Source organism: Danio aesculapii, chromosome 13 (genome assembly GCF_903798145.1).
Source record: "Danio aesculapii chromosome 13, fDanAes4.1, whole genome shotgun sequence".
NCBI lineage: Eukaryota > Metazoa > Chordata > Actinopteri > Cypriniformes > Danionidae > Danio > Danio aesculapii.
In genome coordinates, this window is record NC_079447.1 from 36577384 (window position 1) to 36601863 (window position 24480).

At 36.8% G+C, this 24480-nt stretch overlaps 1 protein-coding gene and 1 long non-coding RNA gene across 7 annotated transcripts in view; one reads left to right on the forward strand and one right to left on the reverse strand.

The window, feature by feature from the left end:
- The first annotated feature begins 218 nt into the window (after positions 1–218).
- Positions 219–24480, forward strand: part of loxl3b (lysyl oxidase-like 3b) — a 57725-nt gene continuing 33463 nt past the window's right edge. For 2 of the 6 annotated variants that reach the window (XM_056471214.1, XM_056471210.1), the window contains exons 1-4: positions 219–397; positions 4875–5210; positions 7101–7264; positions 7995–8212. In XM_056471214.1, the coding sequence (XP_056327189.1) occupies positions 4883–5210; positions 7101–7264; positions 7995–8212 (710 nt within the window). In that variant the 5' untranslated portion in view covers positions 219–397; positions 4875–4882. The remainder of the gene's footprint in view (positions 398–4874; positions 5211–7100; positions 7265–7994; positions 8213–24480) is intronic. The other 4 variants (XM_056471209.1, XM_056471211.1, XM_056471213.1 and 1 more) reach the window with 3 other exon arrangements.
- LOC130239867 (uncharacterized) lies at positions 17343–21119 on the reverse strand. Its single transcript, XR_008838719.1, has 2 exons — positions 21079–21119; positions 17343–17512 (listed from the first exon to the last, which is right to left on the reverse strand). It is a non-coding gene; the product is annotated as an uncharacterized LOC130239867 (long non-coding RNA).

Sequence of the window (24480 nt, forward strand, 5' to 3'; positions counted from 1 at the left end):
GGCTACGACAGTTTTATTACCGTTCTCTAGTTAAATTCGATAAGAAAGCTGAATGAAAGTTGAAGATGCAGAATTCATGTAAAACGTGACTGACCAGAGGAACGTTTCGTTATGCAAGTCGGAAAATCTTTTCCTGCGCTGTGAAAGGGCTGTGTGTTTTTCCTCAAATAAATCCTGCCCCCTTTCATTCGTGTGAAGTCGTCCACGAGTCAGCTCCACCTCTCCTCCTCTGTCTCTCTCTGTCCAGCTGGCATCCTCTGCATTCACAGCCGCTTTTTCTGCCACTTTTCTCCGCTTTACAGCGTCTCGGTGTTGCAGCGGCTCCCACGGTGCTTTCTGGATGCTTTTCAGGCTCTGTGATTAATACAGAGTGTGAGGGGAAGCTTTTTAACTTGAGGTTAGTGAAAAGAAAATGCGCAATTGTTCATTTTATTCATCTGAAAGGACGTTATTGAATATTTGACTTTGTTGTGTTACAAATACCGCTGAATGAAGGATTTATTTGTGAAGAGATCATCCGAGTAGTTAAAATTCCTCTGTAATGGCAGACTTCTTTCAGTTTTGCAGTGTAGTTTATTAAAACGTGAAACGGACTTTTTTTTTTAACAATCTTACGTTGAAAAGAAAACAGTTAACGGCGCTTTCGGTTTATCAGAAGTGTCTTTTTCTCCTCCGTGTATTTCTTAAAATCTGGCCAAGAGACCTGATACAGATTTGGGGTCACATTGTACAAAACAATTGAATATCCGTTTGCAATCGTTCTGATTTGTGTAGGAACTAAATGTATACTAATAAATCTGCCCACAAACTCTCCACAAATCAAGATCCAGGTCTGTCTGCTTCACCGTTACCTCAGCACATAGATAAGGCATTTCAAAGCGTGATATAGTTTACAGATGTGCTGGTTTACAATATAAGTTTGCTGTCAGTTTGATTTGGTTATAATTACAGTTAAAATACCGTAATTTAGTGTGTCTGTGAATCGTTCAGCCCTGAGCTACTGAAGATCTGTTGTCAATAGCGCGCCAGATTCTTATTTTACTACCTTGTATAATTGGATCCTTTCACGGGTTGAGAGGTCATTTGTCTATTCAATCTTGACACATCCTCACATATTTAACACGACTTGCACGTGTTAGATTCTTAAAATGACTATTAATACTTGCTTTATGTAATTAAATGCAGATTTATTATGTGAATACATTAGTTGGTGTTCTTTTTTACAACATAAGCCATTTTGTGGGAAGACAATAGAAAAAAATAAAATGAAGATAAATATCTTGGAACCAGAATAGTTTTAATTGTATGTAATTTCCACCAATTGCAATTTTGTGTACAAATGGGATGAATATTATTAGTAACAGCTGCATTTTATAAAAAAAAATTTGAAAGTGTGACACGAATCATCCCAATTTCCACAGTAGAGGGCATTAGAAGTCTTTGTTAAAGCAGTGTAAGCCAAGAACCGCATTACAAAATTTGATTTGAGGTTAAGAACTTAATTAAAATGGTTTAAGATGTGTGGGGAAAGATCTACAATGCCATGCATTGCCAGTTGTATTAATCTGTGTAAGCCTACAACTAGACTGTAATTTTGGAAGTATAAAACTATTGTTGACTGGATTGCAATCATTTGCAGTGTTAGTGGGTGGGTCTTTTAATGTTTTTTTTTGTAAGTAGTTTGCTCGCTGCCATTATCTGATTGGTGTAATTTTCTGCACAGCATCATGGGTAATGTAGTTTTACGTATATGCTTTAAAAAGTTTAATTATTGCAAACCGATGCGATCAACAAATGCTAATACAATTGATATAATTGATTGTTTCCTATGATGAAAATGAATAGCGATTTGACTTACAGAACTGAGTGCTACGCTCTATAGTCCAGCAGAAATTACATTGTTGTAAATGTTCAGGACAGAAACATAAGGATCTTTTAGGACTTATGAGCATGAAATTTGGCATCATGGTAGCACGATAGCCTCCGAGCAAGAAGGTTGCTGGTTCGAGCCTCGGCTAAGTCAGTTGGCATTTCTGTGTGGAGTTTGCATGTTCTCCCAGTGTTCGCTTTGGTTTTCTCCGGGTGCTCCAGTTTCCCCCCAAGTCCAAAGACATGCGCTATAGATGAATTGGTTAAGCTAAATTGTCCATAACGTGTGTGAGTGAATTAGAGTGTATGGGAGTTTCCCAGCAATGGGTTGCAGCTGAAAGGGCATCCGCTGCGTAAAACATATGCTGGATAAGTTGGCGGTACGTTCCACTGTGGCGACCCCTGATTAGTAAAGGGATTAAGCCGAAAAGAAAATGAATGGACAAATGAGCATGAAATTTGTAATTATTGATTTGTCCAAGTCCACTGGATCAAAAGTGGCCCAATGTTTTTATTGTGATTTAGAACATTGTGTGATATTTCTTAATATTCAAATGAAGATCAGGCAAAGATGCTGTCGAGTACCAGAACAGAAGGGCACATGTTTGGGTAACAGGTCTTTATGCACATTCCTCTGAGGGCCATTGGCTCCACATTGACCTCTTTGTTAATCTGTTGTTGCATTAGTGAATCCCTGCAGCCGCACCGGTGAGGAGCCATCATATCATCAGCTTAGTTTTCGTTTGATTGTCATACTGTAAACAAAACTCCTGAAGAGATCAGCCTCTTGTCACTCAAGCACACAGTCAGTGGGAGGCTCGGTTAAATGATTTATTGCTTCCCTTAAAGTCAGTATGGCAGAAGGTGCTAATGGCTACTGAACTAAAAAGACAGCTGTAAATAGTTACTTTTAAGATATATTTTTCGAGAAATGTAACAATCCTGTTTTGAATCCGGAGAATTGCATTTTCAGTTTCTTTTTTGCATTTTCAGTTTTTGTAAACCCTGAAGTTCCTGAACCAACTCGTGTTGTTGAAGACAGGTATTAGCATGAACAAATTGAACTGATGTTTATGTGGTGACTGGATGTGTGGGTTAAATTCAGACAATAGCCTAGTGGTTAGAGTGTTGACACATAGCAATCAGGTGCTCAAGGCAACCCAAGTTTGATTCCCAGCTCATGGTCCTTTGCCGATCCTTTCCCTCTCTTTGCTCCCCTCACTGTCCTGTCTATTAAACGTGAAAACCCCCCCCAAAAAAACAATTACAAAAAACAGATTTTGTCGGTTTCTTCTTAGTCATTTTGCAGTACAGTGATTTCTCAGGGAGTGTTGGGAATTTAGAATACATAGACCTTTGATTTTAGACTTGACGAGAGTTAGTGCAAAGCTTAAATGTATTTTTTTTTTCAAGTTTTACTTTTAGGTATTTTTTTGTTTGTTTGTTTTTTTTTTGCTTGGTTTTATTTATATGAACAATTCTTGGAGATTCTCATTACTGTAATGGTATGCATTCGTTTTTTAAATGAAACACACATTTGGCGTTGTACATTTTACACAAAAGCACTGCTTCAATGTTTATAAATTAATTAACTATATTTGATTTTATTTCTTTGGAATTTTTGGAAAGTTTACTAGCAAATTTTGATTAAAAATAGCTTCAAAGTCAACCATTGTTATAAAATTTCCTTTAGTGACTTTAGTCTTTTAAAACTTGCAGGAGTAGTAGGGCTGCAGTATTAAACAAAATTCTTAGTTATTGCTCTTAATATTGTTATAATGATTTTGAATGTTGATTTATAGGGTTTGTATAAAGTTATTCAAAAACTCACATTATATGATCAGTGTGACTGATTCAGCAACATTTTTATTTATGGTGAGAGAATGAAGAGCACAAAATAGTACACACTCCAACTCCAACTTTATAAACTGTGATTTTTTTTAAAGTATTTGATTGGCCATTGGGGTAGCATGGTGGCACAGTGTGTAGCATTATCGCCTCACAGGAAGAGGTCATTGGTTCGAGCACCGGCTTGGTCAGCTGGCATTCCTGTGTGAAGTTTGCATGTTCTACCCCTGTTCACGTGGGTTTCCTCCGGGTGCTCCAGTTTCCCCCACAAGTCCAAAAACATGTGGTATAGGTGAATTGGGTAAGCTAAATTGTCCAAAGTGTATGTGTGTGAATGAGTGTGTGTGGATGTTTCCCAGTGTTGGTTTGCAGCTGAAAGGCCATCCGCTGTGTAAAACATGTGCTGGATAAGTTGGTGGTTCATTCCACTGTGGCGACCCCTGATTAATAAAGGGACTAAGCAGAAAAGAAATTGAATGAATAAATGAATGAATGATTGGCCATTGTTATCACAAAAACAAGAAAGAAAATTCAAAATGCGTAAAGAAATTTGATGCAACTTGCACACATCTCAATGTACTTTCATAAAATATCACTCTTCATTTAATCACGACAACTGTAATAGTTTAGTTTGTTTATTTTGATTCTGAACATTTTGTTTGCCCACAAGATGCTGACTTTGCATTACAGTAATGAGAAAGACATTTTATTTTAACAGCAGGATCTTCTCACTAATTTTGAAAATTGTGCAAAACAGATATTTGTTTAAACCAATATGCAGTTTTGGTGATTCTAAAATGTTGCCGTCAATGTTAATTCATTATGATAAACCATTTTGTCAGTCAAAATTGGTGTAGAACATAGGTGTCAAACACAGTTCCTGGAGTGCCGCAGCTCTGCACAGTTTAGTTCCAACCCTAATTAAACACACATGATCAAACTAATTGAGTCCTTCAGGCTTGTTTTAAACCTACTGGTAAGTGTGTTGGAGCAGGGTTGGAACTAAACTGTGTAGGGCTGCGGCTCTCCAGCAACTGAGTTTGATACCCCTGATGTTGAACAACCAAAGTGACCAGAATATAATATAAATGTAAAAGTTCAATGATCTAAACATACAGATCACTTACATTTTTCTTTGTGTTTGCTCTCCACTGTAGAGCCACACATGGAGCTGCATCAATGGTGGCGACACATCATTGTCTTCTTAGTGAATACTTGGATTCCATCATGCTTTGCCCAGACCACACCACCAGCACGCTCCAGCCCCATGCCAACCCCTCAGACGGCAGACAACCTAGACACGCTGAAGTTTCGTCTGTCTGGTTTTCCTAGAAAGCACAACGAGGGCCGCATTGAGGTGTTTTACAAAGGCGAGTGGGGCACCATCTGTGATGATGACTTCTCACTGGCCAATGCCCATGTCCTCTGTCGCCAGCTAGGCTTCGTTTCGGCCACAGGCTGGACACACAGTGCCAAATATGGCAAGGGTGCAGGTAAAATGTCTGAATTTAATCTGTATACACTGTAAAGTTAGGTTCACAGTTGAAAGCAAAAAGTAACAGCGTAAATGCCACATTGCCACTCTCCTCTAGTGGTGCTTACATAGATCAGAAGTCACAGTGCCAGACACTTCCTAACATCTGTAAACAACAAATTGCTATTTTCATTTAAAGGTCATATTTTAGCTAGAGGGAGAATGACCAAAAAAGTTGTAGACCCCTGGGTTAACATTAATTGTTTGAGTTGACTAAAGTTAAAGGGCACCTATGATAAAAATCACCTTTTGGAAGCTGATTGGACAGAACTGTGTGTAGGTGTAGTGTATCCACTGTCATATTGGAGTGATATAAACACAATAAGTCTCTTTTTTAAATTTCCGGACAATAAAAATAGGATCCAAATTACCCCAAAGGGGTAATCATAGGTGCTCTTTAAATTTAAGTAGTCGATTTTGTGTTTTCTTTAGTTTAGTTTAAAATACTGAAGTCTCAAGCCCAGAGATATTCTTAGTTAAAGTAAATGGGACACTCCACTTTTTTCATATATGCTCATTTTACAAATACCAAAGTTAAGTTGACTTTTACTATTTTTCCATATTTCCAAAAAATCCAAGCCTTTTAAAATGCCTCATTCAAACACAACCCTGCAAATGTACTTGAGAACATTGTCAACAAACCAGCCAAATGTATACAAAAAGAAAGGCGGCATAACTTAACCTTGCTCTAGTATTATTGCTGTCCTAACCAAGTGAAGAAGACTTTTTGCAAAACACAAAATTACGTTTGTTTGTAAAATAAAACCTTACCGATCTTGGTAAAGTCAGGCTGGCAAACTTGATCGATCAGCAACATTATTCATTCATTTATTTTCCATCGGCTTGGTCTCTGATTATCAGAGGTTGCCACAGCAAAATGAACTGCCAAGTATTCCAGCATATGTTTTACACAGCAGATGCCCAGTACTGAGAAACACTCATCCACACACACTCTTATACACTACGGCCATTCATTCATTCATTCATTCATTCATTCATTCATTCATTCATTCATTCATTCATTCATTCATTCATTCATTCATTCATTCATTCATTCATTTTCTTTTCAGCTTAGTCCCTTTATTAATCAGGGTTCGCCATAGTGGAATCAACCACCAACATATCCAGCATATGTTTTACGCAGCGGGTGCCCTTCCAGCCACAACCCAACACTGGAAAAAACCCATACACTCTTGCATTCACACACATACACAACTGCCAATATAGTTTATTTAATTCCCCTATACTGCATGTCTTTGGGCTGTGGGGGAAACAGGAGCACCCAGAGAAAATCCACACAAATGTGGGCAGAACGTGCAAACTCCACACAGAAATGCCAACTGGCCCAGCTGGGACTCAAACCAGCAACCTTCTTGCTGTGAGGCGACAATGCTAACCTCTGAGCCATCGTGCCACCTCAGAAACATCATATGAGCCGTTAATAAAATCAGTAAAGTTAGTGAGCAGCATGCAAAATGAATTTAAAGTTAGAACATCTTGTGTGCGCAGACAAGAAAAAGTACAACAATTAATATTTATTATATAATATATATATATATATATATATATATATATATATATATATATATATATATATATATATATATATATATATATATATTTTTTTTTTTTTTTTTTTTCTTTTTTTTTGCATTCAGTTTTTGCAGAATTTCATGTAAAAAGTAAAAATAATGTTACGTCATTTTACTTATTTGAGTTTTACTGTGCAATACTTTTTTTAAACAGATTTAATGCACTTAGATTTAAGATTTGTCTGAATGCACGTGCACTCACTCACATATTCTGCATGGCCTGTATGTGTTGCTCAGAGAGTCTGTGTTTGTTTCAGGGAAAATCTGGCTTGACAATGTGCAGTGCAGCGGCAGTGAAACAAGTGTGTCAGTGTGTAAATCTCGAGGTTGGGGAAACAGTGACTGCACTCATGATGAGGACGCCGGAGTCATCTGTAAAGATGAGAGACTGCCCGGATTTGTGGACTCCAATATTATAGAGGTAAAGGAACCCTATCCACTAATTAAATAGGTCAAAGTTCAAAATTAAATTGGTCAAAAAGTCAAAATTTGGGCAGTTGTGATTCACTTTATACAGTTGAATTCAGAATTATTAGCCCCCCTTTGAAATTTCTTTTCTTTTTTAAATATTTCCCAAATGATTTTTAACAGAGCAAGGAAATTTTTGTATGATAATATTTTTTCTTCTGGAGAAAGTCTTATTTGTTTTATTTTGGCTAGAATAAAAGCAGTTTTTAATTTTTTAAACACCATTTTAAGGTTAAAATTATTAGCCCCTTTAAGCTATTTTTTCGATAGTCTACAGAACAAACCATCATTATACAATAACTTGCCTAATTACCCTAACTTGCCTAGTTAACCTAATTAAGCCTTTAAATGTTATTTTTAGCTGTATAGAAGTGTCTTGAAAAATATCTAGTAAAATATTATTTACTGTCATCATGGCAAAGATAAAATAGATAAATATTAGAATTGAGTTATTAAAAAAATATGTTTAGAAATGTGTTGAAAAAAATCGATTCTCCGTTAAACATAAATTGGGGAAAAAATAAACAGGGGAGGTAATAATTCTGACTTCAACTGTATATGGGTGGCTTGTAAACCCATGCTTTATAAGACCTTATTAAAGAAATGAATAGTGAAAGTATTGATGCTGAATGTGTGTCTGGGCTGTAGCACACTCTGCTCATTGTGTCATGTGTTTCTCTCAGGTGCAGGTGGACGAAAACAGGGTGGAGGAGGTGCGTTTGCGGCCCGTCGTCACTATGGCTACTAAGCGGATGCCAGTCACTGAAGGAGTCGTGGAGGTTAAGAATAAGGACGGATGGGCTCAGATCTGTGATATTGGCTGGACACCCAAAAATTCACGTGTGGTTTGTGGCATGATGGGATTTCCCCATGAGAAGAAAGTCAATAAGAACTTCTATAAGTGAGTGTTCAAGACTTCTTAACTGATGTAGTGTGGGAATTGACTGGATTGTGATTATATAATTTTCAACAGCAATGGCTGATATGATAATAATAAACGACCCGCACACTTGATCACTTTCTGTCAGATATCTGGCGATACAGTGTTGCCAGATATTGCTACGACCATCTAAAAAAATTATTACATTTAGTATTTTACAAATAGGAATTGTAGATGATAAGGAGTTTCTATGTAATGATAATAATCATAAAAATGCTATAATTATAATTTTCTAATATATATACAAATTAACAGAGCAATTTATCAACCCCTGACACGGTTGTCTTGAACCGAGCCCAGGCGCGATTGTCCCCCTCCCCTCTCTTCCTTCGCCTACACTGTTTAACTGAGGAGAAGCGCTCACACTCCATACAATTGACATTGCTTTAGTCATATTGTTTTGTATTACTTTAAGTCTTTGTATTGTGATGACATACAGTCAAATCTTCTGCTGAACAGATCCACCACTTTTGACGCTCATAAATGTTTATGAAAGTCATTGTGCTGCAGATATTAGGAGGTTTGCTGAAGGTGCAGCTGTCGATCAGTGAGGGGTTTGCCTCTTTAATAAACTATGACAGTTCGCGTTCACTAAAAAGTAAGAATGATTAATAGATACATATGAAACAGTCCCTTAAAAGTGACGTTGGGTATTCAGTTTCACGCTCAGGTACGCTTTGTTCTCACACTACAACCGTACCATGTCAAAGCCCAACCGAACCGCACTCTGGCACACCTCTTTCAACAGGGCCAGGGACAGTCAACTGAACCATGCCTGGGCCCGATTCAGAGCACTCACACTTGTCAAACAAACTGGGAAATAGTGGTCAAATGTGCCTGATCATGGTTTGGATAGCCAAGTGTGAGTACACCCTTAGTGCTCTATTTTAACAATCTAGGTGCAAAGTCTAAAGTGCATGGCACAAAAGCATTAAGGGTGTGTCTGAATCCACTTTTGCTATTTTAACCATGGAAGAATATGCACTGTGCTAGAGCTGGGCGATATGGCAAAAAAAATTATCATGATGATTTTTTTCATATCGGTCGATATCGATAATCATCACGATAAATGTAAAATCTTTATATCTATCAGTTTTATAGGATTTTCAGCATGCAAATCCCTGTGTGCAGCTGATTTAACACATTTTGTGAAATGTTTTAGCTGTCTGACAATATAAATAAAATAATAAGCAAAAACAATCTTAATTCAGCATTTACTGTTTAAGTTTTAAACAACCAAAGACATTACCTACAAGTTATTTGATATTATTCAACATCAGAAAAAATTAAAATAAAACAAGTTGGGAACAAGTAAAAGGTGAGTTAATGGTGACAGAATTTTCAGTTTTGGATGAACTGTCTTTTTAATGGTGAGTATGGTGAATTTAGGGTGAAATATCCTTTAATATATTTTATTTAGGGATGCTACTGATTACTTGATAATCTATGGATTGTTGATAACGCTTTAATCAATGACTGATTAAGCATGGACATTTAAAGGTTTAGTTATGCTTTGCACTGTGAGATGCATCCATGCATTATATAATCAAGTGTGTGTAGTTTACCTTATTATGGAGTCACCCTCTTGACATCGCACATTGCGGAACGCATAAAACCCTGTTATGCGCAGATCTCTGTTGTATCCGCAGGCGTTTTAACCAAATTTGTCTGACAGATGGGCATGAATGGGCCTATGCAGAATCTCATTTTATAAATTGCGCATCACGGCGAGACATGCGGGGGGCGTCTTCATTCAAACAGTGAGCTTCTGAGCTCGCATCCTTCAGCCTGAGTTTATTTTTCCGAGGTAATCCAAGAAAACTATAAGTGCTGCCAATAGCCTGTAAAGGCTGTCTAGCTCATGCTGCTCAGACTACGCTTCGTTAATTCATTAAAATGAAACCGTGAAAACAGTTTAATGCATTGTTTTGACGCTAAAGCATATAATAGCCGGCTTGTTTTAAAGCGATTCACCTCAGATCTTATTCGTTTCCTCTTATTTATGCTGTAGATAACTGACCAACAAAATATACATCGAAATTAAATTACACATTATACAAAACAAAATTCGTTGGAAAACGATACATTTTCAAAGAAATATATATTTTTAGTTTGTGCCCATCTTAAACAACTGCGGGTAGATGATGCTTCGCTCTGTGTAAAATAAGGATTTAATTAATGATCCACTGCTGTTGTAAACGTCTGTCATATATTTATTGCATTTTTTATATGTCATTATTTTAAAGATTATGTCTTAATCAGTCATTGATTAAAGCATTATCGACAATCGATAGATTAAGTAATCAGTAGCATTCATATTAAATCCTTATAATCCTTAAGTATCTCCAGACTGAAGCCTAGTGACGTTTTTTTGTCAACAATGTCTGTGACTCTGACCTTTTTTACCTTATTTTTTTCATACTCCTTCAAGTGCAACTAACACTTTATGGCTGTAAACTTGTACTGCGTGCAGCATCCGGAAGGGCAGGCTGCAAAAATGCCTGTACAGCGTTACGCATAGTGCCTTAATATTATCAAGAAATTATCGAACTGTCATTATTTTTTTATCGAAAAATTATATATCGAGATAATTATCGATATAGAATTATCACCCAGCCCTACTCTGCGCCCTGGCGCATGGTCTAACGGGGATGTGCTTATTCTCTTGAGGTGTGTTTTGAGTATAACGTGCATTAAACCAATCAGAGTCTCATGTCCCATTTCCTTTAAGAGTCAGTTGCGTCGTGCCATGGCACATTTGCTATTTACATGGCCAAATTTGTAAAAGGAAAAACTGACCGCTTCACTATCGAGAAAACAGTTAAACAGAGCATCTGCAGCGAGGCTAAACAATGTTAACAATGGCTAAACAATGTAAACAAAGTCTCCTCCATTTGCCTTCTTTACTTTCTCTTTAATTTACTTTTACTCATTACCTTACTCCTTTACTTTTTTGCATAAGGAAGCGGTCTTGTATGTACTCAACTGAAGACATCCATAAGCCTACAAGTATAGGACAAACACACATCAAATACTTTTGCCTCATATGGTGATGCATACATCTCCAAAATCCAAAAGGTGGACAGATCTAAACTTGTTTTATTAAACATGCCAAACACGTCTTGCGCCAGGTGTATGATAGGGCCCTTATTGAGACCATCTAAAAATGTTAATCACACCAGAGCAACCAGTGTTATAAATGAATCTAGTGCCCTGTATTTGTGTATAACCCCAGTCAGGGGTGCCGCTAAGGGAAGGAGTTAGGATGATTCTAAGGGCCAATGCATTTTGTGGGCCCCAGAGATATTATTAGGGGCCTGTGACAACCCCTCTACACTTACGTCTGCGACCACCCCTCCCCGCCCGCTCTACACTTACGTACGCAACCAATGCGATTGAGATGTAAGACTCTGATTGGTTTATTTAGTTATATATTTGTTTATTTAACAGGGACAATACACTTGATATTGTTATTCAAAGACAACCTATGCCACGTTCATAAAATGAAGCTAATTTGCAGCCCTACTCTCTGGTTAAGGTGGATTTATACTTTTGCCTGATGCCGCATCGCTCACCTCCGCTGACTGCTTGCGCACCTTACGAAATGGACGAGGTTTTTATATTTGCCACGTACAGGCCATCGGTATATTGTTAACCGATACGTTCAAATATTCCTTTTTAGTTATCAAAGAAATAATTTGTTCCTTAATTATAGTTTTGTAACTATTAAATTGTCATAAATTCAAAATTGTAACATATACATCAGTGCAAAATCTTTGAATGGTGGAAAAATATATTTCTGTAATGGTGTACCTGGGTCACCACTTTTGCCATTTGGCTTTAACAAACTTATCCCTCAGGTTTTTCCAAACCTTTTCACAAAAACGTTCCTCCTTTCCCACTGCTGTTGCAATTATAGCCAAGAATTATTGATCATCTGGTTATCTCTATGATCACGGATCATAAAGGTGTCTGTACAGTCATACCTGTTTCAGACAAAATCTCTTCAAAGTGGTTCATATTCAACTCAAATCAAACGCGGTGCCGGAGCACTTTAGCATTGAAAGCAACACCGTGTAAGTACATTTAGACCTGTTTTCAGTTGCTGTGTATGGTTAGAGAACACTTAGACTTGGACTTAGACTTGAAAACTTGTTTTCAGCTGGTTGTGTATGGTTGTAGGACATTTAAACTTGTTTTCAGCTATCTGTCTATGGTACTAGAAAGTTTACCCACTGTTTCCTTGGTTACTGTAAGAGCTTGTGTGTCGAGCCGGACAGTTTCACGCCCCCCCCGCCGCAGTTTCGGGTGTTTTTACTCTCGAGGCATGTCCAGCTGAGCTCAATCAGCAAAGCGCTCAGGGGTGTATATAAGCAGCTAGTCTCACCGCGGTAGCCTCGTGTGAAGACCGACGAGTGTAAAGACCATCGACTCTACCTGCGCGACTCCACCGAGCAAAGACACCAACAAAGCACTTGAGTACTTTTTACTTTATTATTTTACTTTATCTCTGCACTCATTATTGTTTTCCTTGCACTTTTATTATGTGTTTACTAATTCCTGTTGTTACTAACACTCGCAAAGCACGGGAGGTACGCTGCAATCTTCACAACCTTCGATCAATACATGTATCTGCTATTTCACAACTCTCTCTTTCCGTGGGCCTCTGGAATTGTCAATCAGCTGTTAACAAGGCAGATTTTATTACCTCCATAGCCACTCATTCACCCAAAGAATGTAAATTCACTTAGAGACTGTCCCTGCCAAAAATCAGCTCCTTTGACTTCCATGCAGTCACCATTATCCACCCCTTCTACATAAATGTGGTTGTCATCTACCGCCAACCGGGTACATTAGGTCACTTCTTAGATGAACTGGATGTTCTTCTCTCATCTTTTTCTGATTATGACACTCCCTTGTTGGTACTAGGTGACTTCAACATTCACATTGAAAGACCTCAAGCTGCTGACTTCCAGACTCTGCTTGCCTCTTTTGACCTCAAAAGAGCAACTACTTCTGCTACTCACAAATCAGGGAATCAGCTAGACCTTATTTACACTCGACATTGCTTCGCTGATCAAACACTAGTAACTCCACTACAAACATCGGATCATTTCCTTCTGTCTCTAAACATCCACATTACTCCTGAGCCGCCACACACTCCAAGTCTAGTTGCCTTTCGCAGAAACCTACGCTCTCTCTCACCCAATCAAACTCTCTTCCTCCATCTTGCAAACTCTCTGCACTTGATACGAACAGTGCCACTGATTCACTCTGCTCCACACTAGCATCATGTCTAGACAGACTATGTCCTCTTACATCCAGGCCAGCCCGTGCCAGTCCTCCTGCACCCTGGCTCTCTGATGTTCTCCGTGAGCATCGCTCAAAACTTCGGGCTGCAGAGAAAATTTGGTGAAAAACAAAAAATCCTGAACAGCTCATAACATACCAAACTCTTCTGTCCTCTTTCTCGGCTGAGGTTACTTCTGCAAAGCAGACATACTTCCGTCAGAAAGTCAACAGTGCCACCAATCCTCGCTTACTTTTAAAACATTTTCCTTCCTCCTCTATCCTCCTCCTCCACCCGCATCCTCCACACTCACTACTGATGACTTTGCTACATTCTTTTGCACCAAAACTGCAAACATCAGTGCTCAATTTGCTGCACCTACAACAAACACGCAAGATAGACCAACACCACACACACTTACCTCTTTTTCCCAGCTCTCTGAGTCAGAGGTGTCCAATCTCGTGTTATCTAGCCATGCAATCACCTGTCCGCTTGATCCCATCGACCTCTCATCTCTTGCAAGCCATTTTTCCTGCAGTCATACCAACACTGACTCACATAATTAACACATCTCTTGACTCTGGTTTACTGCTATGCTGATGATACCCAGCTATACCTCTCTTTTCACCCTGATGATCCCTCGGTTCCAGCTCGCATCTCAGCATGCCTGTCAGACATTTCACACTGGATGAAAGATCATCATCTTCAGCTTAACCTCGCGAAAACGGAAATGCTTAAAGTTTCTGCCAACCCGACTCTACACCATAACTTGTCAATCCAGATGGATGGGGCAACCATTACTGCATCCAAAATGTTAAAAAGCCTTGGAGTAACGATTGATGACCAACTAAACTTCTCTGACCACATTTCTAGAACTGCTCGATCTTGCAGATTCGCACTCTATAACATCAGAAAGGTCCGACCCTTCCTATTTGTACATGCAGCTCAACTCATTGTTCAAACTCTTGTTCTCTCCAAACTGGATTATTGCAACTGTCTACTAGCTGGGCTTCCAGCTAGTTCTATCAAACCTCTTCAGCTGCTTCAGAACGCAGCAGCACGAGTGGTCTTTGATGAACCCAAAACAGCACATGTCACTCCGCTACTCAACCGTTTGCACTGGCTGCCAGTTTCTGCTCGCATCAAATTCAAAGCTCTGATGTTTGCTTACAAAGCAACCTCTGGCTTTGCTCCTTCTTATCTGCTCTCACTTCTGCAGATTTATGTGCCCTCCAGAAACTTGCGTTCTGTGAATGAACGTTGCCTCGTGGTTCCATCCCTAAGAGGTAAGAAATCACTTTCCCAAACTCTCGCATTCAATCTACCCAGTTGGTGGAATGAACTTCCTAACTGCATCAGAACGGCAGAGTCACTTGCAGTCTCCAAGAAACGACTAAAAACTCAACTATTTAGTCTCCACTTTCCTTCATAATCTGTAACTGACTCTCTGGCTATACCACTAACTGTACTCTCTCAAGGAAAAAAAAAAAACATTACTAATGCTTTGCTTCTTAGACTTTACACACCTGAAACTTGTCCATAGCACTTACTCACTGCTGCTCTTATAGTTGTGTAAATTGCTTCCTTGTCCTCATTTGTAAGTCGCTTTGGATAAAAGCGTCTGCTAAATGACTAAATGAAAAAATGTAAATGTAAGTCTCAAAATAAAAATCATGCGCTCAGCCGACCGAAATCATGTCGCGTGCACCCAAAGCGAACTTCCGCAAACACTGCGATGATGTCACATTCGCTGCTCGCACTCAAGCAAAATAGCGGACGCATCACGTATAAACCAGGCTTCAGGCTTTACACAACAAAAATAAAAATCAACAAATTAAAAAACATGATAATACAACAAACATGTACGGACAGAGCCACAAACATAAAACGTAAGTCAATCTGCAAACTAAATGCAGAAAACACAACAATAACTATAATAATAAAGGACAACCCGTTTTGACCATGCGCCAGGTGCATCGACCATTTTTCCTCCTCTTAAAATACAACCCTAAGCACACCTGCTCTGTGGATTGTAGACTATGCATTAATATCATTAAAATAGAGCCCATTGAGTTCATCAGTTCAAGATCAGAGAGAGCATCCAGATTTCATGAGCATTAGATGTTCAAGCAAATGTCTCCCTTGGTTCATGGACTAGCAAACCAGATGGTATAGGTCACTGGCATATGCACACAGTTCTATTGACATGGATGCATATATACAGTGACATACTGTATACTGCCATTAGGAAGTCTGTGGTTATTAGATCTAGTCTCTTTCTGCATGTCCAGATCTGTCTCCTGTTGAACATATACTGTATGGCCCATCATGAAAGAAAGAACCAAACAATGATGACCATAGATTGCTGAGCAGCAGAGGTCTAGTCCCATGTCATAATGAGCTAAAGATTTGCAATTAATATCCTTAATTCCGAAACAATTAAACATTGTGATTAAATGGAAAGTTGAAACTATGTTAAATAGGGCTGCGCTGCACAATATAACGTTTCAGCATCGATATCGCAATGTGCAAATCTGCAATAGTCACATTGCAGGATCGGCAATGTCAGGCATGATAAGTAACCAGAAAACACAGTTCAGAACAAAGTTTATTTTTAATGTCTACGATTAAGTATGATTTCAAGTCAATTTGAACCACTTGGACACTAGAAATTATCATTTTTTTTTTACAAACAATAAACAAAGATTTATAATTAAGACTATAGTAGTCAAAACTTGAAGCGAATCAAAAAAGTGTTTCCAAATTGTCTTTAGACAAGATTGTTTGTTGTTGAATATTTTTAGGACAACTTTAATAACGTACATCTACTTCAAATGGGACATTTGCGTGTTTTCCCCATGTTCATGTGGGTTTCCTCCAGGTTCTCCGGTTTCCCCGACAGTCCAAAGACATGCTGTACAGGTGAATTGAATAAGCTAAATTGGCCGTAGTGTGTGTGAATGCAAGAAAGTGTGGGTGTTTCCCAGTGCTGGGTGGCAGCTGGTAGGGCATTCGCTGCGTAAAACATATGATGGATAAGTTGGCAGTTCCTTTCAGTTCCGTGAAATCAAATTAAGACATGTGAAGTATGCCGATTTTAGTCGTGTTATTGAAGTGCAGTACAGACATGTAAACTGTAAACACCTTAATCAAACTATTACACTGTAAAAATTAAAGGTTCCTGGAGGCACTTTTTGGGGGTTTTCACATTGCCACACCGGCGGAACCCTCTAAGGAACCTCTAGGCACCATTTCAAAATGGCAGTTCTCTGAGGAACTTCAAGGGTTCCTGGAGGAACCCTCTTATTAACACTGTAAAAATAATAGGTTCACGGAGGCACTTTTTGGGGTTCTTCACATTGCCACGCCGGCGGAACCCTCTAAAAAACCTCTAGGCACCATTTCAAAAGGGGCAGTTCTCTGAGGAACCTTCTTATTAAGAATGACCAGGAACCACCTTGAGTGCTTTGAAGCACCATTTTATTTTTTAATGCTTGTTTTTCCTATCCCTCTTAATTTATGGTTTGTGCAAACGTTTAATCACAAATTCAATGGACATCTATCTATCTATCTATCTATCTATCTATCTATCTATCTATCTATCTATCTATCTATCTATCTATCTTTCTATCTATCTATCTATCTATCTATCTATCTATCTATCTATCTATCTATCTATCTATCTATCTATCTATCTATCTATCTATCTATCTATCTATCTATCTATCTATCTATCTATCTATCCATCTATCTATCCATCTATCTATACATGTTTATAGATTTAAAAAAATACAAATCGCATTTTTCATAAATAATCACTTTTATTAATCAATATACATCACAATTACATTCACATAATATGATTAATAATGTAATATACATTTTAATGCAAACAATCAAATTTAAATAATGTCTAGCAATAACAGCCAGCAACATCTTTAGCTGTCCACTGCTTCACATTGGAGGTGTCCCTATAAAAGTAAATTAAAAGAAGTTATGAAAACAAAGGAAATTCACAATATTCCCAGAGCCATTTTTTTACTTAACAAGACATATTCACAAAAGATATGCAGAACATTTCTGAATAACAAAAGGAAACATCAAAAAAGTTAGGAATTGTCTTAATTTATATAAAAGGATTTTTTCCACTGCTTGCAGAGTGCCCATATACATCAATAAAGGCAAAATCCATAGAATGTAAACCTCTCAAATATCTGAGCACAAGCAGAAATAAGACAATACAAAAGCTGTGTCTGAAACAACTCCCTCCTTACTGCACCCCACATATTTTCCTACTCATTCACACAGATAATGCACTATAATTTTGAGTGTACTGCATACGTGATATTGGTATTTTATTCAGGTTGTAGTTATTAGCTTTTTTTAAAATTAACCATTAGTTGATTTAAAACACATTAAATAAAGAGAAAATTATATGAGTTAAAAATTTAAATCAATCATGCATGAAGGTCAAATATTGTTTTTGGGCTAAATTTAAGTGGCCTTTGAAATACAGAAATTAATATTACAGGGCTCAACAATAAGGACTGCCCAATGGCCCGGGGCCAGCGTGAGAGATGTTTGGGACAGTAGAGAGAATCGTTATTGGCCCGATCAGGCCAGTGCTGCCTTGTCACAAAATTTTAATTTGCCTGCGACTATTTGTCAATTGCGTGCTAATACAGTCTTAGAATCAAGAAACAATTTGTGCTTTTAAGTCTTTGAATGCTACCTTTTCTGTGAAGTTGTAAACACTATATTGGTTTTTGGTTCCTTTTATCTGATTGGATGTTGTAAGTACGTTATTTTTTTCCACAACCTGGTAAACACCAGTACAGTGAAGAGACGACAACATGACAGCAACATCAAATTATGAGGCTAAAAGGAAACGTCTGTTTCTAAGGTTGTGGAAACAGATATTTACATGGGTACAACACAACGAAAAAAATGAAGTGATGTTTTGCATATATTTTTTCAAGTCTGCCACCTTTTGTTTTGCAGTAAAATACCTGCACATTTTCCATACTGCTATATTTTACTGCTAAATATTTTAACATTTTAAAAGTATTTAAATTCTAGATTCACAGACATTATTTTTGACACATTATTTAAAATGTGGCTATTTTTTTATTTTTTTATTTGTTTTGGTGGGGCCAGTGAAAATTTTGGCAGGACAAGTAAAAATCTGAACCGCTGGTCCAGCCGTGCCAGTAGAAAATGTCCTTAGCATTGAACCCTGTATTAGATCCATTTACATGCAGATGATTAAAAAAGTACAATGTAAAAACATGTATATACAGTACTTAATAAGTGCATTGTACCATATTATTAATTTAACTTTAAGTACTGTGGTTAAGGTGCCTTAATATAAAGTTGGTCTTGTTTTTTAAAATATATAAATGAAAGCAAAGCAGTCTGTCAAGTTTACATTATTTTGCGAATTGTTTTCTACATTAATGAAAATATATATTACAAACTCGATTAATGTAACCATTTAGAGGAAAATGCCATGTTTTACTGTAGTTTTTAGAGCTAGGGTGCAGCTATTTTGGAATGTCGCTGTGTCTGACGCCACGGGGTTGGTTCTGTTCCCTCAACTGAACTGATATCATCGAAGTAACGGACTGAACATGAAGACTGAAAAGCCTAATTTAACACAATGCGTGAAGTTGTGGACATGCATCGCAGAGCTGGTACAAATACAAGGAACAGACTTGTGTCTAAAATCTAAACTTTTTTTATATGTTTACTATTTTTCTTTTTTTTTTTTTTTAAATACTGTTCATTTGATGTGCTTTGGTCTACTCTCTCACACTGGTGCAGTGCTGCCTGACACGGTGATTTACATTCAGACTAATGCAACGATTACAATAATCTTTCAAAAACTGAACCGATCTTAGTTTGGTTTGAACATGAACAAAAGTGAGGGGCTATATAGTGAAAAGTGAAAGTACCCGCCTCCATTACGTACCAGATCTTGTTAAAGACATTGAGGGCAGTCAGGCATCGTAATACAGAGAGTGGACCAAAGCACATCAATTGATCGGTAATAAAATAAAAATAAAAAAATGTATAAATGTATTTTTATGTTTCGGACATACAGTTGAAGTCAGATTTATTAGCCCCATTGAATTATTAGCACCCTTGTTTATTTTTTTCCCTAATTTCGAAATTTTTTAACATATTTCTAAACACAATAGTTTTAGTAACTCATTTCTAATAACTGTTTTATTTTATCTTTGCCATGATGACAGTAAATAATATTTTACTAGATATTTTTCATAACACTAGTATTCAGCTTAAAGTGACATTTGAAATGCTTAACTAGGCAGGTTAGGGTAATTAGGCAAGTTATTGTATAACGATGGTTTGTTCTGTAAACTATCAAAAAATATTACTTAAAAGGGCTAATAATTTTTTAGCTCTGTGATGCACATCCAAAACTTCATGCATTGTGTTAAATTAGGCTTTCCAGTCTCTGTGTTCAGTCCATTACTTCCACTGTATCTGTTCAGCTGAGGGAACGGAACCAACCTTGTGAGGTCAGACAGTGATATTGCAAAATAGCTGCACTCTAGCTCTAAAAATATAAACTATTGTAAAACATGCTCTTTTCTTCAATAATGGTTACATTAATCGAGTTTGTTTATTATATTTTCACTAAACTGGAAATCAATTTACAAATGAATGTAAACTTGACTGACTGCTTCACTTCCACTGTAAAGGGAGAGTTCACCTAAAAAGTTTAATTCTGTCATCATTTACTCAACCTTCACTTGTTCACATTCTGTTTAAGTTTCTTTCATCTGTTGAACTGAAAACAGAAAACCTATAACCACAATCCATACTTTTGTTATACTGGTTATAATTTATTTTTAACGGTTAAAAATGTTCAGCTTTAATCAAAATATAATGTTTTGCGCTCAACTAAAGAAAGAAAATCAAACAGGTTTGGAACATATTAGAGGTGGGTAAATGATGACAAAATTTTAATTTACTTTAAACCATGTTTATTTGTGAGGTAGTAACTAACTCACTACTCTGTAAAAAAATATAATTTGGTGGACACTTTATTTATTTTAATTGAACAACTATTAATTTTAAATGTATTACCCAAGCATTATGTTGCTTTATCTAATAATAAATATAATTTAATTAAATTCAAGTTCAACGCGGCTTCATTTTAAACTAACATACTGTAGTCAATTTGTTTAAGCCAGGTTTCAGTAAGACATTAAGATTAGGATTATTAGTGCATTAAGATTGTTGTCTGTTTACAATACGTGCTTTAGGTGCAAGTGGCCTGATGTTTAGAAGACCGAACTTACAAAAAAAAAAAAAAAAGTATTTTCACTTATTTGCCTTTTTCAGGTTTGATTTTTAATAGATTTTTTCTAGAACACATAGTAAATTAAATTCTTGATCTAATAATACGAGGAACAGACACAGTTTCTATGGAGTAAGCCAGATATGCATTACTGTGATTAATGTGGGACGAGCAAAAGTCTACATGGCTAAAATGTGTATTTTCACTTACTAGTCAAAGCATCCTGAAGATGTTGTCCAACAGGAATTCAGTTCCAGTACTGCTGTGGTGCAGCCCATCAGCATGGGAAAGCCTAGGACGATCCTAGAAAAGATTCCAATTGTTAATAAAGAGCAGATTTTGTTCTTCACACCATGTTAATAGCCATTCATTCAGAGCAAAAAGTCTGCTGAACCTTTCATGTCCACAGCAGTAAGTAGAAAGCTGTCCAGAAATGATGATCTGCATTGCAAGTGAAGTGCATCGGACCATTTCAACCTGGCTCCTAAAGTCCCTCTGCTACCTGGATTTGATACAGCAAACTTTAAATTTCTAGTCTATATCTGTCACACTGATTTACACCTAATATGGATACATCAGAAACAAGCAAATGAGAAAATAAGTGAGTGATTTTAGACACTTAAAAGGTTAAAAGTTTAATGTCATTAGTTCAGTGTTACCCAGCTGGATAATGATTATCAAATAATATTGTTTGTTAAATGAAGTATTTTTACATTTATTTCCAATTCAGTTAGTTATTTAAAAAAAATACTTACATTTGAGGTGACTCAAACGGCTGTTTGAGAGAATACTGAACAATTTCAGGGTTTATGTGGATGTTCTGAGAAGGAAAAAAAGCAGGCCTTATGTACATTATTCGTGTGAATGAATAAAAAATGTATTGAAGTACATAACTTAGACACAATTTGTCACACAGGTAACTGTTTAAGAAACGAAAATAATAACAAATGCGTAATATTACTCACAAACAATACAAGAAAAGAATATTAGATAGCATCGTGGCTAGAAAATAATATAAGCAACCCTGCTCAAACTTGCTACACACTGTATATGTATAGGAAGACAATAAATAATTAAATAAATAAATATATTTGTGGAAAAAAGCCGTCTAATAAGTACGAATGTATAACGTTACCCGTTTAATTTGAAATTAACGGTCGCTTGCAATGGCTTTCATGGAAGCTTCGTGTTCAATGACAATAAAATATTTCGACATAAATGAATATTTTTTTACATCAAATTGTTTATATTTGTGTGAGGTAGACATGTAATTTGAGTGATTATGTATATCCAGCCGATTGTTATTATCGCAAAATAATAACGTTTACCCAATCTTATACAACAGCAATCGCTTAGCGAGACGTTCCTAAAACAGGTTACACAACATAATGATGCGTGTAAGTGTATATATTTGTGTGCAAATCGTATCTAATTTGTATATTTATTTTTCCAACTTACTCACCTTCCGTGTCTTAGAGATGACAGCAGTCACGAAATGGAAGAAAGGAGCTGTTATAAATCGCTATTTGAAAATGCTCCTGCGACCTGCATCTGCGCATGCACGATGATGCGCGTCCGCATCATGTTTATATTATTTTGTTAGTTCCGGTTAATTTTTTTTTTTTTTTTTGTGGCAACACAATTAATTCCATTCCATTAATCCAAGAAACAGATGAAAAAACCATTTAATTCAGAAAAATAAAAATGTACAAAATACTGCATTCATTAGCAAGTTATCTTTGTTGGTTTATCAAAACAAACTGGAGGAATACTTTTGATCAATAAACCAGAGCCCATAGCCCAGGGGTGTCCAAAGTACGGCCCGCGGGCCATCTGCTTCCCGCAATCAGTTTTGTGGCGGCCCGCGAGGCTTTTTATAAATTTCAATAGAATCTGGCCCACTATACACAAATGAACGTAATTCAATAAATAACCACCGGGCGTCGCTATCACATGCCTTCAATTAGGCAGCAGTTCCTGTTATGAAGTAAAACGAACCGAACAAACTGAAGGAAACATGATTCAGGGCTCGACAGACTGCCCGATGTCCCGGGGCCAGCGTGCGATACGCTCAGGCCAGTGTACAGAATGTTACTGGCCCAATCGGGCCAGTGCTGCCTTGTCACAAAAGTTTGGCTGCGACTGTCTGTCAATTGCGTGCAAATACAATCTTAGGGTCCTTTCACACATAGACGTTTGTTTCGGAATCTGTCTCGTTTCTCCTGTTAGCGCAGTTCGTTTGGCATTTGTGAATTCAGCAATCACGCTCGCATCCGCGCCAAATTAATCGGTCCGAGATTGCCTGAATGAGATGGTCTCTGCTCGATTAAGCCGATCGAGTGTAGTGACAAAACAAAACATTCCAACAAACTAACGACCCAGGCTATATCACAGTGTATTATGATTGTGTAATAGCCATACTGTATATACGGCTATACGAAGAGAGAATGATAAGACGAGATGTCATTCCTACCGGTAAATGTGTGCTTCATGTCTAATGCGAAAGTAAAAGCATGCTGTAATATTACCGAGAGCTGTTTATCTGTTAGGAAAATTGACCGAAGTTACCATCGGATAATTTTTCCATATTTTAATCTTATATTATGTTGTATTAGGCCAGTTGTTTTGTTGATTTCTGCACTGCCAGCTTGAAAGAAAGATCAACATTGATCTGCTTCATGATCTGATGCAGTCTCGGTTCATATGCTGTCTCTCTATAATTTAAGTCTATAATGCAGAATTCTAGCCAACGTTTCTTTGATAGATTGATTAATTCAGTAAATTATTAATTTCATCATAAATACAGCAAAATTGTGAAATGTTGCACTATAAAATAACTATTCAAAAGTAGCGTATCATTGAATTTAATCATTTTTAAAGATGAGTTTTCAGCTTCATTACTTCAGTCTTCAGAGTCACATGATCCTTCAGAGATCACTAATATTAATTATTATTGTTGTTGTTATTATTATTAATATTATTGTTATAAAAGCAATAATGTCTGGAATAATAATTTTATTTGAAACTACATACAATAAGAAAGCAGTTATTTAAATTTTTAATAATTAATATTTAACAATTTAACATTTTTCTACATTTAATAAATGTAGCCTTTATGAACTGAATAATTTTCCTTTAAAAAAAACATGAAAAAAATTATAAAACTGACCCCAAACTCTTGACCGGTACCGTGTATATATATATATATATATATATATATATATATATATATATATATATATATATATATATATGCATGTCTGTGTGATGTATGTAAAATTTGGCCCGGGACAATGTTTTTTTTTTTACATTTGGCCCTCGGCCCAAAAAGTTTGGACACCCCTGCCATAGCCTATATATTTAAGTTTAGTATTATCAAAATTCAAGGGTCTAATGAGGTTAAGTGACAGAAAATTAAATTAGTCCCCTATAATAATTATCATTTTATAATTGTACAAGCCTGTGCATGTTTTTGTCTCCTTTTCCCCCTCTGTTGTGGCTCATTTGTATTTTATTCTCCAAAATTACTTTTACATTTTCAAAGTTTTTCACAATTTCTGTCAGTCTCCTAACTGCAATCAAGTTAACATTTAGACTCTAATCATTGATATT